Genomic DNA, 15,746 nt, shown 5'->3' on the forward strand with positions numbered 1-15,746 from the left:
TCCACGGACTTTAGATGAGACCCTTAAATATCAAAGCAAAACTAAGTCATATAAAGTTCAACAGATGCACTATTCATTATAAAATTAAGATCTTCAGTTCATTCAAGATAAACTGTCAAAGTTGATGTTTTAAGGGGGAGTTTATTATGGGGGGAGGAAGAAGGAATGGGAAGTGAATGGGAGGTGATTTTCTGTTTCCTTCTGCTATTTTGTCAGATCACACCTTTAAGGCCCTGGCTAAACAGTAACTGACTGAGGACGCAGCATATTAACATCAGCTATGTCAACAGGGCTGAAAGAGAGAGATTGTTACCTACTAATCTTGTTCAGGACAGAACAGCAGAGTTCATCTCTGAAAGAGAGATGAAGTTGGGCGTGACACACAGGTGATGCACTGAAGAGACTGAATGGGATTTATACGTTTAGCTTTCACTTAATGATAGCTTCTCATAATAAAAGGGTGCAAGAAGTATGCTTAAAAACATCCCAGCCTTTCAAATCCACAAACCAAGTCAGTGATTCTGTGAGCATTTCTTCAGTAGCAATAACAACATCAGCAAACTCTGCAACTCCAGGGAGTCACCTACTCCCATAATTAGACCACTTCCTATGCTTTACCAGTTTAGCTGTTTAAACCAGATTTTAGCTCAAAATAGGCAAGGTGAGAAGAGATGGGGGGCAGCCAGATGAGCTCTTCATCCTGTTCACAGCATGGAAGCATAAACACACTGGATAGCACAGAAGAAGAACAAGCTGTCAGTGCAGGGAGCTGCATAAATACCATTGCTGCTGAACATGTTTTTTTTTTTTGTCTTAAACTGCTGTTACAAAACAAAACAAGAGTGCTCTAGTGCAGGATGGCCTGATATAGCTAGATGCTCAGCCAAAAAAGTAATGATAGTTTCACCCTACACAGGCCCAAAAGAACATAAACGCAATCTGCCTCTCTCCTCAACTTCATCAAAACCAAAATCAACTGGTAGACTTGTTAACTTGTTGCAAAACGTGTCAAACTGACTGTGCTTTTCCTTTAACCTTACACTGCAGATGCCCAAAGGCTCTGAGCTCCTGGGGCATGCTTACAAGGACAGTGGAGTGCCACACAGAGCAACGAGTAGAGAGTACGCAAACATTTAAACCAATCTGACTGTTTTCCACTGCCAGAAGTGGAAAAAGCCTCTCATTTTCTCCCTTCCAACAATTCTTTCCTCATATCTCCTGCTCTCAAGCTTGCACATCTCCTGTTGTAACTCTAGCATTTGTCAAACATTTCTATGAGCAAATCCAAATCATTAACCCAAGAGAAAACTTCTTTCCCTTTCTTACCCCACTCTCCCCCAAGTAATTTTTCTCAAGGTGAGCATGACTCACAGAAGACTCCAACAAACATGAGAGCTAATAATAAGCTAGAAGCATGCAGCGAGGAACACAGAAGGGAAGAAAAGAAGGAAGGAACTTTAAAATGGAACCTCCCCTCGTTAGTGAGGGCAAGATGTTAAATCAGCTCATTTTTGTGGGTGACACTGCAGCCAGAGCAATCTTGGGTGTCCGAATCAGTATAGGCATTCTATCACAGTGCTCCTACCAAGTTACTAAGCAGTGAAATGCCTAACTGCCTCAGGTAGGATACCACATCAACAGGACTACTCAAGTTACTTTGGTTACCTGTTCAAGGCATTTCAGTCTGCCTGATCAGCACAACTTGGCATTTTGCGTAAAGGCTTTTCCTTGCAGTATAGTAATAGAAACGAAACAAGGCAGTCAATTGAAATCTACATATGGCTTTACAAGTTAATGTTAAAATAATAACCTTTGGACAGTCATAAATCAAAAACTTGCTTCCTTTTACAATGGCTGCTGTCAAGTTCAACTTGCTGAGCAATTCACTTCGGTACACATAACTAACCCATGCTTCAAAACTTCTTTTCGTTTTGTCTTCTCTACTTATCTCCCTTTTGCTTAATCTTTCTTAGGTTACTTTTCTGGATCTCCATCTTCAATAATCTCGATTTCACTCTGTAAGCGTATGCCATACTGAGCTATACAAACCATTTAAATGCCCATTAACTTCATCTGTTAACTCAGTCTGAAATTGAGAGTGCACATCCATAGAAGTGTTAAGATTCAAAATAAACAGTAACATTTCACTATGGTTATGCTTGATTACAAAACATAAGGCCCAGTTTATTACATATAAATCATGTGCACAGAGAAAAAAGGCAATCTGTTACAACATTCCTCTTCTCAGGGTGCCCAATGGAAAATCTTTTGACAGGGATATGAAATGTTGGTCTTTATCATATGTATCATATACACACACCCTCATATGACAATTTAGTTAATGTTTTTAGATTTTGTGCTATTATCTTAGTGTCTCTGTCCTCTGTGTGGATATATCAGTAAACTAAGATGTACTCAACAAATTCAGATTGTGGTTTCACAACACTCTGGATATGAGCTGTCAGGACAGTCCCTCCTACCATCCAGCTCTGAATTCCCATCCTCACATTCTAACCTCTTCCCTTTTGTCAACACTATGGCTAATATAGCCGCACACAAAGCAAAATCAGGGAAGGTGGACTTCTGCATCAGAGGAAGAGAGGCTGAGGAGGAAGGCAGGATCGCCCCTCTTGTTGGCAGCCTACACTCTAATCAAATTAAAATCAAACATGAAACTGCAGCCTCAGAACACTGGAAATAAGAAATGTAAGTTAAAACATCCCTCTCTTTTACCCCATTCCATTGAACAAGAACTCACATGTATTCTACACATGTATACGTAATGTATTGTACTAAGACATAAATCTTAAACATTTGTGATTCTAAATTTTTATGCAAAAGCAGGAAGAATAAATGAGTTTCTTACCCCATGACGTTAAGAATTCAGCAGCATACCGATAGATACGGTTCATAATTTCAATCACAACTGCATAGATGATGCTGGGCACAAACAGCATCAAGCTGCTGAAGTTAGATTCATTCTCCTTATGATAATCCAGAGCCCACTGTTCCAAGTCAAAGTAAATCATCATGACATACAGTGAGAAGTAGAGGCAAACGCACACAAATGGCAAGGATACCAGATAAATTCGTATCTGTCTTTTAATACTGGAGTACACTGGTTCCTCCCTCCCAGTGACAGGATTAATACCCAGAACACCATGGAATCCTGGTCTTGGTTCTTCAAACTGCCGCTTCATCAACAGGGTCCCCCAACGGTATGTCATCACAGCACAAAACCGCTTCCAAACTTCCAGGATCACAGTGGACCAGAGTAGATTGAATGCAGCAAACATCACGTATTTATCATAGTCTTCCCATGCAAACACATAATAAGGAATCCCAATGACAGCCATCGGAATCAAAGCAAATGTGAAGTATTCTAAGAAGCCAAAGTAGAGAGCAATGGTTTCACCAAAGTAGCAGCGTATTTCATCTGCAGAGAAAAAAACACCAATTAAGCCTACACTTAACACAGATGTCTGTATAATATCAAACTTGACTTTACATGAAGCCCATGGCCCAAATTTCAGTCTTCTCAATATCACAACCAATCTTACTGGTTTTTTGTTCCTCTTCCTCCCATGTTCCAAAAACCTAGAACAGTTATTTAAATTAAATGAGTGTGCATACATGTGTGCATGCCTGTGTACATGCCTGTGTGTGTGTGTGTGTGTGTGTGTGTGTGTGTGTGTGTGTATGTACAGACACGTATACATACAGACATACACACACACACAAATGGGGGTAGGGAAGTCAAATATCTCAATATCTGCAATACCAGCACCATATACCCCGAGAAAAAAAAGCTAGTTTTCTTGAAAACAGAATCTATTAATGAACAGATAGATAGAAAGCAAACTTCAAAAGTCAGCTATCATTCCCTCTTAAAGCTTCTCATTGTTCTAAGTAGAACTGGGAATCAAATTTTTTCTCAGTTTGTTCAGGGCTAAAAGGACTAATTATGCTTTGCCAGCCCTCAATGGAAGAGATGGAAAGGTATATAGAAATCTGAAATCAGGAACATGTCTAATAGTGCACCCAGGCTGAGACATTCTCTTCTAGTAGACGACTGATAACAAAATGCTTACTTGCTGTACTCACCCAGGTTGTCTGCTCAGGTATTCTCAAGACTTGGAAAGTGCACTACTAATGGATATATCTCATGATGTATTCATTATTTCTAAGGAAGAATTTCACTACTAAAAAGCTAGAGGAGTACTAGCCATCATTATCTAGAAATGACACCACGTAAGACATAGGAATGCCTAGCAAACCAAAATTCAGAATGTTGAAATCTATTTACCTTTGCCTCCTTGGAAGACCAGATACTTTATGCTTGTAGGCTGCTGCTGTATATTCACCTATGTAATAAAGAGCCATGGCATGATGACCTCTAAATTGACACTACGAGTATTCCCCACAAAATGCTAGCACATAAAAGCTTGTGTGTAATACTAGAATATTCTTATGGTATAATGTGGTTTGCAAAACACTACAGTAGAAGTTCATAATTGCCAATCCATTAAGTCTCTGAAGGCAAGATGGAAAGGCAAACAGAACAATAATCAGCACTCTAACATCCTTTTCAAGTAATGAAAGATTTATTATCAAATAAGTTTAAGTGTCAGCCATTAGCATCATTTCACACTCCAAAGATATAACATGAAAGAGATCCCTAAATCAGTGCATGTGTAACAGGGTTCCTGCGAGTTACTTTGAAATTTCATGTGTATTCAATACCAGTCAAATAAACTCTCCTGTATAAACAAGAGACAAGCTATAACCAAATACTTTGGAGGCAAGGCATTACTGAACCACATCTTTAACTTTCTATAGCTTAGGAAAAGGCCTCAAGTAACTGGTGGGCCAAGAGATTAAAAGTCAAGCAAACCCCCAAATTTCTGTTTTCTTATTTTTAGGTAAAGTGTACAGTTTTAGAATCCAGAACTTAACTCTTTGCATTGCCAGACTAAAACTCATTTTCATTTTAAGCTTATTTAGTATGTAAAAAACACTCAAGTGAATGTGACAGACAATAATAAACAGCCTTCATAAAGGCAATGAACCTAACTCAAATACTTGTAAACACATTCTTGACAGACCTACAAATCAAAATTATTTTGGGAACACCAAACATTGCTGAACTTGCCTGCCAAGGGTCAGTTTGAAAATACAGTCCTGGCTTGATCCATTACTGCCTTGCTGATGGGAGAAAGATTCTGTTATGTGAAGACTGTTGCTAAAATGGAAGCTTACAGACACTTAATCCGCAGACTTTGAGCCACCAACTTCACAAGTCTTGAACTGCTTCAGGGAATCACATCAGGAATGCTGATGGAGAGGAAGCTTGCCTCACTGAGACAGACCAATGAAACCCTAAAAAGGAAGAAAGCTCAGAGGAGATGGGCAGGAGCGATGTGCCCATGAAGTTCAGCGAAGAATGTAGGGAGTGACTGGCTACAGCTGTAGCAAGGAAAGCTGAATTTATCTCAACACAAAGGAGACCAGAGCATAGCCTTTGTCTTAGATAAATGGCTGCTATAGCACTTGAGTGGCTGAACTGTTGTGTAAATGTTTTTCCCTGAGTTAATCAGAAGATTGTGAACGTTTTATTGAGTTAGCTAGGCCAGAATGGTCTATGTAGACATAGAGCATAAAAACTGAACAACTAACAAATGAACTTTGAAGAGAGCAATGGGTTTGAGAGCTAGCTTCAACCTGCATATTCCTTCTCAGGGCCTGGGGACACCCAGCATCGTGACAGCACATTACAGAGACTCGTGAAGAGAATCACATTTGTATTATGATTCTACTGTATATCACAATTGCTATGTTCTGCTAAGTTACACTTGTATTTGTGTTATTTCAGTACATTGCTGTATCACTCCACTAAATCAAAGTCCTGTGTAACATCAAATATTTTCAAATAATTAAATTGGATATTAAACATTACACCCTCCACATGTGGAATATCTGTAAGAACCTGGTCAGTACTGGACTCTGACATTCACTAGTAAAGGAGAGGAGCAATGGGTTAATTTCAGTAAGCCTTTCAACTTTGAAGACTGCATCTTCCCTGCTCCCCTCCATTCAAGGAAAATGATGCTTAAGATACAAGAAAGATTCAATGCTATGAGAGATGATCACACCGCAGATGGTAAGACTTTGAACTGCCCCCCCAAAACTTGTAAACTATGACCAAAGAGCTATATGGAATAGAAATCCTGTAGCCACAAGAAAAAAAAAATTGTTGAGAATCAATAGACAACAACCTGTACATCCAGTGCTTCTCTCCAGAAGATATGCATTGTCATTACAGCAAAAGACTATCTCATAGTCACCGAAGTTCAGCTATCTTAGAATCAAAGAGAATTTGATGAGGAGACCTCAACTGTGCACATCAATATATCTGGAATTGCTAATGTTTCCTTAATGAAAATCTAAGCTGTCCTGTTGCTTCCAAGATCAGCAAGGCTAGGTGAAATCGTTGGTTCACGATACCCAATAAAGCAACTTGCTGTAGCAAGGTGACATTAGAGGAGGTGAGCTGCAACTGATAAGCTGATGTGACAAAGTATACTCTTAGTGAAACTACAGGCAACAGATTTCTTGGTACAATACTTACCTTCCACACAGGAGTGTCACCTCTATAGTGGCTAAGTGCTGCAGTAGAAGCTGGGAAGGGCTTTTGGCCTTCTCATAGAAGCTGAACAGAAAAATTCTCCAGCTTCAAACCTTGCATTATATTTGTAGTGGAGTAAGTGTTCACATACCTAAAGGTTGATAGCCAATTTTGACTCGACCATACCAGGTATGTCGGAGCTTTTTCAACTCTTCTCGGTCATGCAGTGGAAAAATCTGAACTAGGATACCATTGGTCAATAATCTTCTCACTAGAAGAAAATAATAATTAAAAAAAGTACCTAGTACTCCTTTAAAGCACAATGTAATCCATTTGCATGCATATCCATTTTGTTGTATACATAGCAAGCCCACAATTCCTTTGAAATAAATTAATTGAGCATTTACATCTGCAAAGCACATAAAATGCCTGCATGTTAGTTAAACATTATCTATTATAGAGAGCATGAGCTCTAACTTTTCCTACAAAGACTATGTTGAAGCGCTGTCCACAGGAAGAGAAAGAGTAGTCTTTACACATCTATTAACTGTGCCACAAGCTGGCAGTACGATCAGTTGCAGCCTGAACAACAAAAAGTGCTACAGGTCAAAACTCAAATGCCATGTATAGCTATGTGGGGAAACTTTCATAACACTTATTGTTAGGTCTGGCTATTTCATCTGAACAAAGAAAGCCACACCAAATTAAAATAAAATAGCAAAAACTAAACAAAAACGAAATGGAAAACACCATCATTGTATTTATTATGGGACACTAAAAACATTTTGAATGACCAATTTATACTAATTCTTAAGTTACAATGCATCTCCACTGCAAACAAACCAAATATTCTACAACTTTTATTTAGCTTTTGTTAGCAATATTTATGTTGATAAACCATTAACAAACTGCTCTTGAAGTAACAACTGTGGAAATACTGAAAAGAAAACAAATTCAAAAACAGGAGGGGGGAGGCATTAGAAGTTAGATGATAATTTTTTTCCATTTCTCACAGACATCCACTTGATACATGTAGAAAAACGCCTACCTATATGAAAAGCTAACAATGCAAACTCACCTGCCATCTATATTTACATACATTTCTTGAATCACTGATACGCATAGATCTTCTTACCTAGGCAACTAACACTAATGAATTAAAACACTTATTAAAAGGACATACGGATATTAAGTGATAAACTTGCTCATAGAAAACTGTAACATCTGTGTCAATGGACTATTCCAACTACCCTAAAAATAGCACTAGTTATCAAACAGAAGAGTCCTCAAATCAAAGATGACGATAAATGAAATCAAGTGAATGAAATCAAACTTCGTATTGTGAAATTGGTGGCTCTGAAACACTATTATTGATTCCAATACTTTTATAAGGAGACAATCTAAGTATATCATTATCTAATCATCACCAGACAGGATGGTTCACGGCATGCTCCTTCCAACCTCAGCAGGTCACAAATTTACCCCAAATATACCCCCAATAAATATAGCTCACACTATTAGAATTTTTACTCCAAAAAGAAGCAAGTACAAGTTGTTTTCTACCCACAGAAAAAGTAAATACTTAGTCATGATTGGAAATACTCTTTTTTCCGCTATATCTTGTTGCTTTCCCACTTGTTAAAGAAATTTGTTTCTTTACACAAATATTTTGTATACTACTTATAAAAATAATGGATGATATCAATACACATAAAAATTATACACAGCTGAAAAGAAGCTAAAAACAGAGTCAGTCTCATAGAAAAACTCAGGTTGAAATGACCCTCTGTAAGTCATGTGGTCCAACCCCCCTGCTCAAAGGGGGTACAACTAATATCTGGCTGCTCAGGACCTCATCCAGTCAAGATGTGAATATCTCCAAGGACAGAATTTCCACAATTTCTCTAAGCCCCTGTTCCAGTGTTTGATCACCCTCACTGTGAAAAAGAGTTTCTTAGTGCCTATTTGGAATTTCTCTTGTTAAAACATGTGTCCATTGCCTGCTATCATTGTGCACAGCTCCAAGAAGAGAAAACAAAGTTGATTAATATTAGTGTGAACTTAGAATCTGAAGGATTTCTCTTCACTGCAGGAAAACATTAAATTCTTTTCACCATGAACAATGTCGTAAGTCAAGGAAGTGAGCTACAGACAAACTACATTGCTTACCAATTGATTTTCCTGGATATAGCTTTGCCTGAGGATATCCAGGGATGATTTTTTCATCTTTAGCTCTCAAATTTTCAAGTTCATGTTTGATGATATACTGACATTCTGCCATTGTAAGGAAATTGTGATTATCATCTAAACAAAAAAAAAAAAAAAATTTTGTGGCATAGTAAGACAACCCTGGCAACAAATAGCTACAAAAAATAACCAGAATGAGAAAAAAAAATTACAGCCAACCAACATTTGCTAGAAAAATCTCCACAATTTAAAATAGACATATTAAGAAAAAGTTTTCACTAACTGACTCGCTGCATGTTTGACTGCACAGGAGAATTAAGGGAACATGTCACTCAAGAGACAAAGATGCCCTTGAACTACAAATTGCTGGAGGCTGGGAGAGTATACTAGGAAGTACTACACACTCTTGCCTGTTGCTTAGGTACCCACTATTTGCCACTCAGAAAATCTCCATATCCCTTTCTCCATACACTTCCTGAAGTATTTTGATAACTAAAAACAGTAAGATGTCAGGACAAAGCCACTTTCTGGTAAGCATTTCACACCTATCACAGTATAGAAATATTGTTCTCTACTGCCTAGAAAACATAATGATAAGGCACTTGAGACAATCAGTTGGAATAAAAACATATAAACAAGGTGAAACAGTAAGAAACCTTAAAAAAAAAATCTCAAATTTTAAAGAGCTACAGCAACAACCGTATCAGAAATTTATCATCAAGGAAGCAGAGTCTAGTTTCCTTGAGATAACAGTCCACTGACTTTTTTTTTTTTTTTTTTAAATCCCCTAGGAATAAGGAACTTTACAGATGGCCATAAATATAAGTAACAAGGTAATAAACAGCAACAATTCTCTAATACAGAGAATAGGAATATAATATTATTTAAATTGGGAAACTAGAAATATTAGTAGGAAAATACAGGCCACAGGGTTTCATTTTGCAGATGATAGATGTATTGTTTCATCTAATCTAGGTCAATTACTTATCCTCTGATCAGGTAACATTAGACAGTGAGTGAAAGCCAGCTACCTAAAACAATCTGGACAAGACTGAAGTGATGTTACCATTTTCAAAAAAAAGAAAGAGATAGAGAAAGACTGGAAGGTCTAGCAAAAATTCTCCTTCTGATTTACAGTAGTTAGAAGTCCCAGCTGCTACTAGAGGATCGGGTAGCTATGACAGTCAGATTAGCATCAAGAATGTGAATACATGGAAGAAACAGAGATGGCAGCTTTATATCTGACCCAGCCAGATATATCTAGACTTTCTAATTTCAGGAGAGCAAGGTCACAAAAGAGAACACACTGCAACAATTACTGGGCACAGCAGCCTTTCTGACTGTAGTGCTGAATAAATTGGCATCAAGCAACAATAACAAAAATCAACTTCCAAAAAGCTTTATTGCTGTTTCAGTCAGACCCAAGAACCTTTATACTGAAAATGTGGTGAAAGGCATCACTGAAGCAGGCAAATGAAAAGTATTAGCAAAACTAAGCTGGAACTCCAATATTTACTTGGAGAGCAAAACAAGTTCTACCATTACTGTACTAAGGGGTTAGGTACCTTGCAGGTGGTATCTTGAAAGGAAAAAGATACTATTTTTGGCAGCATCATCAGAATAAAAAGGAAAAGGAATGGTTTCTCTGCTAATCATGCCCCAAACCCAATGAATGCAGATGCCCTGTGCTGTTATTTAATTACTTAGTTCTGTTTGATGTATAAACACAACAGAGAAAAATATGACTATTTTCTCCTGCTAGTCACAATACAATAAACCTCACAACTGGCTCATAGGTATTCTTTTAAGAAATGAAGTTGTAATGTTAATTCATAAACATGGGTACAGGATTAGCAATCCATGCTGTCAACTATTTTTTCTTGTCTTATTTGTATGAAAGGTTTTTGTTGAAAACGAGGGAATACTTAAAACATAAAAAAGCATAAAGTAAAAACAAGCTGAGAGTCATGGGGAAGAAAAAAATACAGATTAGATCTGTCTGAATTTCCAGAGGTAAAAACAGCTATTTAATAATTCCTGGCTTGTTGTTCTTATTTCTGCTTGTGGTCACCATTCCAAGGAATACAAAGAGCGTGAAAGATCTGATAGCACGATTGCTTATAATCTTCAACCATAATTTTGTAATGATACAAGAGCCCTAGAAATGCTTACCTGCAAAACCTTTGAAAGTTTTTCTACTGCTGTATGTAAAAGTTCTCATTGAGTTATCATTACATTCCTTCACCAAACCCACACTTTCAGCTCCCAGCAACAGCCGGAAGTGGGAAGCTCCAACCAGATAAATATTTTGGTCTCCATTTTCTGTGACCAATGGTTTAACCAGCAGCTGTGCACCTGTAAAGAAATGTAAAATAAGGAAGAGAATACATAAAAGTTATGTCTTGAAAAATTACTATTTTAACATTCATCACATAAGACCTAGTTGTCAGAAGCACAGAAGTTGTAACTTTTTATGGGTACAAAGAATTCAGGTTTCAACAACACTTGACAGGAGGCATTCAGAATCTTGCAAGGTCCCCTCCCTAATTCACCCGTTTCTGTGGAAGCACTGACAAGCAGTGAACTGAAATACGCAGGACAGTTTGGATCTATTCCTGCAACCCTCACAGCACATAAACAACTTTACTTCTGTAAATAAACCCACTCATTTTTAGGGAGACTAGACTTCTGAAATAGAAACATCATCAACATATCTACCACAGGCCTGAAAGCAAGTTTGTAGCCACAGACCCAACAGCCACTAAAGTATTACTGACCAGTCACAAGTAGTGCCTTCTCTCAAAAAAATAAACTAAGAAATTACAGATGAATTAGCCTAACTTCAATTCCTGGAAGTATATTGGAACAAGAAGTGATATACTCTCTTTGTAAGAGCCTACAATCTAGCAGAAAGATAATTAAATGCCAACATGAATTTGTCAAGATTAAATTGCTTCCTGCTAACTCAATTTCTTTATACAACATGGTACCAAGCCATGTGGACAAGGCAACAGATGTGATGCATCTTAATTTCAGTAAGGTTTACAACATTCTCATAAGCAACCAGAGAAACAGGCTTCAGACAATGAATATAAAACTGATTACAAAACTGTATTAACAGAGAGGTTATCAGTGTTTCACCACCAAAATGCAAGGATTCTAGATCTCAATAAGCCTGTGGCCTTAACCCAGCACTTTCATTAATGACTGGGTTAACATAGTATTAACTTATTAAGTTTGCATGACATAAACATGAAGGCAAAGCAAGCTTTGAAACATAATACTAGAATTAAAAATTACCTCACCCACTAGGATAAATGGACTGAAATAAATAATTCAATCAAGGCAAGTCCAAAGCGCTAGTCTTAAATAAAATTACATAACTTCAAAACAGCAGAATAGAGTGAGACTGGCTAAACAATAATTTGTAATGAATTATCTGATTTTTTTTTATATATATATCTTGATATTATAATGAGAGCCAACTCAAATTCAAACTCTTGCAGAAGTCATACTTTACTCACCTCCATTTGCCTTTTTGTCCACAATTCTTTTAGTGAGCCATTCTCTGGTTTCCTCTTTGGTGCCTTTTGCAAGCTCAATTACTACCAAAGGCCTGAAGCTTGGCTCAAAAGTGTCAAACGAAGACCAGCTTTCCTTCATCTTTTGAGAGCTTGCTAAGTATCAAAACAAAACAAAAATGTCAGTATTAAAAATAATATTCAACATCAATCTGAAGAGCACAAAACTTTGCCGTAGCCAGTTACAGTCACGTGTTTGTGCTTAGCGAAGGGACAGGTGCACATTTCTGTGGACCTACCAGAAACAACACTGTGAAGAATTTGAGTAACCTCTACAGTCATCATTTGACAAGATAGTGCCAGCCTTTGGTGGCATCTATGTCCTACTCTCTAAGTAGCAAAGTTGTTTTTGTCGTGTAATAGCAAAGTAGTGGTGGTGGCAAGGCAAAGAAATAGATAAAAACAAAACAATAAAGAGGAATTATCATCAAAAGCAACAGTTCACAACTTCCTACAGCATCTTTGTTACCAAGTGAAAATATTAACTGAATGTTAGTCAACAGATATCCAAAAACAATAAGCTCTTCCTGATAAGGGTGTGCAAAAATCATTATACATTTAAGAAGGTACCTTCTCATATTAACCTTGTGAAGCTTTAACTACATATACGAACACAGCTTACAACATCTTTGGTAGGGGAGCAGGATACAGGATACCTATTTCATAGACAGGCAAATTATGCACAGAGCACTTAAATGACTTATTGAAAGCTATAAATCAATTGTTCTGTGACAGAGTCCAGCTGTAAAGAACTGAGCATTAGCCTAGTTTTATACATGAATTATCTAAACCATCTAACTGAACCATTATGTTCACATTGTTCCTTCTACTTTTGGATAAAGGATTCTACAGGGATAATCATATCATGCTTCATGCCTGTCCTTGCTTCATAAAGCATCTTAGAGGGGTTACTGTAAAAAAGAAATCTGGCAATTAACCTACTCGATTAAGGAAAAAAACTAAAAAAAAAACAAACCTAAAAACAAACAAACAAACAAACAAACAAACCCTCCAAAACTTACTATGGATTGAATTTAAAGCTGTGTGGTAGGGTTTGGGTTTTTTTCTGCTGTTAGCTTCACTGAAGAAAGGATTTTATTCATTGCCTTCGATTCTAAGCACTTTTATCCAGTGCAAAAGAACAGAATTACTTATTATCTACATATTTTGCTTTAAGTACACAGTTGAGCTTTTATGACACAGTAATTCACATATGGTTCACAGAGAAATCACAATCTCCAGTATTCTACATAATTTATGCTACAATATATAGTGATTCTTTAAATATAGACTTATCATAATAAACACGTCTATTTGCTTTTGATTAGCAAAGAAGCTTTCATTCCCGATTTCAACTGGGTTTCCAGTTAGTTTCACTTGCAGGCAGATTCATATGCACAGTTCTGCAGCATTTGGATTTACAGCTCTGAACCCAAGTGTGCAGATCTGTAAAAGTAATACATTAACATTAACAAAATATTTAAATTACATTTTAAATGCAAACTTGTACAAGCAGAATGATTTAGACAAATGAAAATATAATCAATGATTAGGCATCATGATTATGTCAATGATTCACTACACTGTCTTGACAAGTCACTCCACCTTACTGATTCACTTTCCATAATCAGTTTTGTTTTTCAAAAAAGGTAATACTTGCCCTGTTGGGCATACTGCAGCTTCTAAAGAATTTTAAAAACAAAAAGCACTACGTAAGTATTAAATATTATTAGTCAACAATATCCCTTTAGAGAATAATTCTCTTCTAAACACAGTCTTTGTATAAAACCTATGTTATTCAGGGAACTTGGCTCCCATTGTTTATTGAGAATCACTGTGCTTGATGTGGTGATTAAGATTTGCTCTTTACTGTTTTTACGGTTGTTAGTATTGAAACCTAAAATAGAGCTGAAGCACTCTTCCAGCTTGTCTTTACGAATTCAGATACCACGAGCTAGTTTGATTAAAAACATATAATATCTAGCACACTCAGTAGGATATAATTTGGCATTTTCTGCTCATGCTTATGCACGAGTTACCACAGATCTAGAAGTGAGGGGAACAGAGACAAAATGACTTTTTTTTTTCCTCCTTTTCGCCCCAACTTTCCAGTCAGAGAGAATAGTTTAGGGCCTAGCGGTGGCGTTTTCGATGCCAAAGCACCTCCTCAGCGCTGAGAGGAAGCACGCAAGAGCAGCACAACGGCAGCGAAGCCCCCTCCCGAAGCAGCGGCTCGCGCAGGCGACTACGCATGGAAACACCGCCCAGGTACCACCGAGCGCAAAGCCCGGTCGCCCTGCCACGAGCCGAGCGCGCCCACGCGGCAAGAGGCCACGGCTTCCTTCGGACTGCACCTCACCCACCGAGCCGCACTGCGGCCATCCCGAGGCCACCCACAAACCAAACCTCGGCACCCTGCGGCACCAAGGCTGGGGCTTTCCTTCCCCGTTTTTAAGGCCCGGCAGACTGGAGACACCAGCAGCGGCGGCGGGCAGCGCGCCGGGCGGCGGCCGGCCCTCGGCCCCCCCCAGGGCCCGGCACCCTCCCCGGCTGGCTCCGTGCCCCGCGGGGAAGGCCCTGACAGGCGGGTGGCGGGGGGGATGGCTCCTCCCCTCGCGGCGGCGGCGCAGGCAGCGACAGCCCCCTTCCGCCCCCTCCCCACTCACCGCGGCCTCCCGGCTCCACGTCCGCGGCGGGGGGTGAAGGCGGGCTGCGGCCGCAGGCAGCCGCCGTTGGCAGGAGGGGCGCTGCGTGCCACCGCCCGCCGGCGCTCGCGGTCTCTCGCGTCTTCCCATTGGCTGGAGTCGCGGGCTTCCTCCCCTCCCTTTGCCGCGGTGCCCACGTGACAAGCGCGGGGCCGCTACGTCGAGGCGTTGTCCGTTGGCCTGAGCGCGGGTGGTTGCGGTTGTCTACCCCTGCCCGGCCCCGGCCCCGGCCCCGGCCCCGCCCGTCTCTCTGCCCGGCTCTTCCCGTCCGCCGCGGTGACTGGCGCCTGTGCTTCGGCGAAACCCCTTTTGCCTCCGTGTTGCCTCAACACTTCCGTTAGCCCTCTTTCATGGGCTGTGAAATCTCGCTTTGCCTTCCATTTTGGTCCCTCTTCCTTCCTGCAATGCTCTGTTAGGCCAAATTTTATTCTGGAGCCCAGTCCTAAAAACTGTGTTCTGCAGCAGAACTATTCACAGTAATAAATCCTGGACTAATGCTAACATCATTTTCTACAGCCTAAACAGGACATTTTTTGCATCGCAATATCAAGATAGTGGTACTAATGTAATTAATTTTCAACATGTCCATTTGTGGCTGAGAAAAAGTGTGACTGCAAAATATCCCTATTAAAACTGAAGAACAGGTTG

General features: G+C 39.2%; 1 protein-coding gene across 10 annotated transcripts in view; it reads right to left on the reverse strand.

Moving 5' to 3' along the window:
- ANO10 (anoctamin 10) overlaps positions 1-15,211 on the reverse strand; it is a 148,014-nt gene extending 132,803 nt beyond the window's left edge. Inside the window, exons 1-8 of one of the 10 annotated variants that reach the window (XM_026098706.2) lie at positions 14,757-15,002; positions 13,416-13,514; positions 12,633-12,723; positions 12,337-12,489; positions 10,985-11,167; positions 8,795-8,929; positions 6,777-6,896; positions 2,867-3,436 (exon numbers count right to left, since the gene is read on the reverse strand). In XM_026098706.2, the coding sequence (XP_025954491.2) occupies positions 2,867-3,436; positions 6,777-6,896; positions 8,795-8,929; positions 10,985-11,167; positions 12,337-12,489; positions 12,633-12,678 (1,207 nt within the window). In that variant the 5' untranslated portion in view covers positions 12,679-12,723; positions 13,416-13,514; positions 14,757-15,002. Of the gene's footprint in view, positions 1-2,866; positions 3,437-6,776; positions 6,897-8,794; positions 8,930-10,984; positions 11,168-12,336; positions 12,490-12,632; positions 12,724-13,415; positions 14,696-14,756; positions 15,003-15,059 lie in introns of those variants that run through there. The other 9 variants (XR_010387601.1, XR_010387600.1, XM_064506121.1 and 6 more) reach the window with 9 other exon arrangements.
- Between the last annotated feature and the right edge of the window lie 535 nt (positions 15,212-15,746).

The sequence above is a fragment of the Dromaius novaehollandiae genome, chromosome 2 (assembly GCF_036370855.1).
Source record: "Dromaius novaehollandiae isolate bDroNov1 chromosome 2, bDroNov1.hap1, whole genome shotgun sequence".
NCBI classification, from domain to species: domain Eukaryota; kingdom Metazoa; phylum Chordata; class Aves; order Casuariiformes; family Dromaiidae; genus Dromaius; species Dromaius novaehollandiae.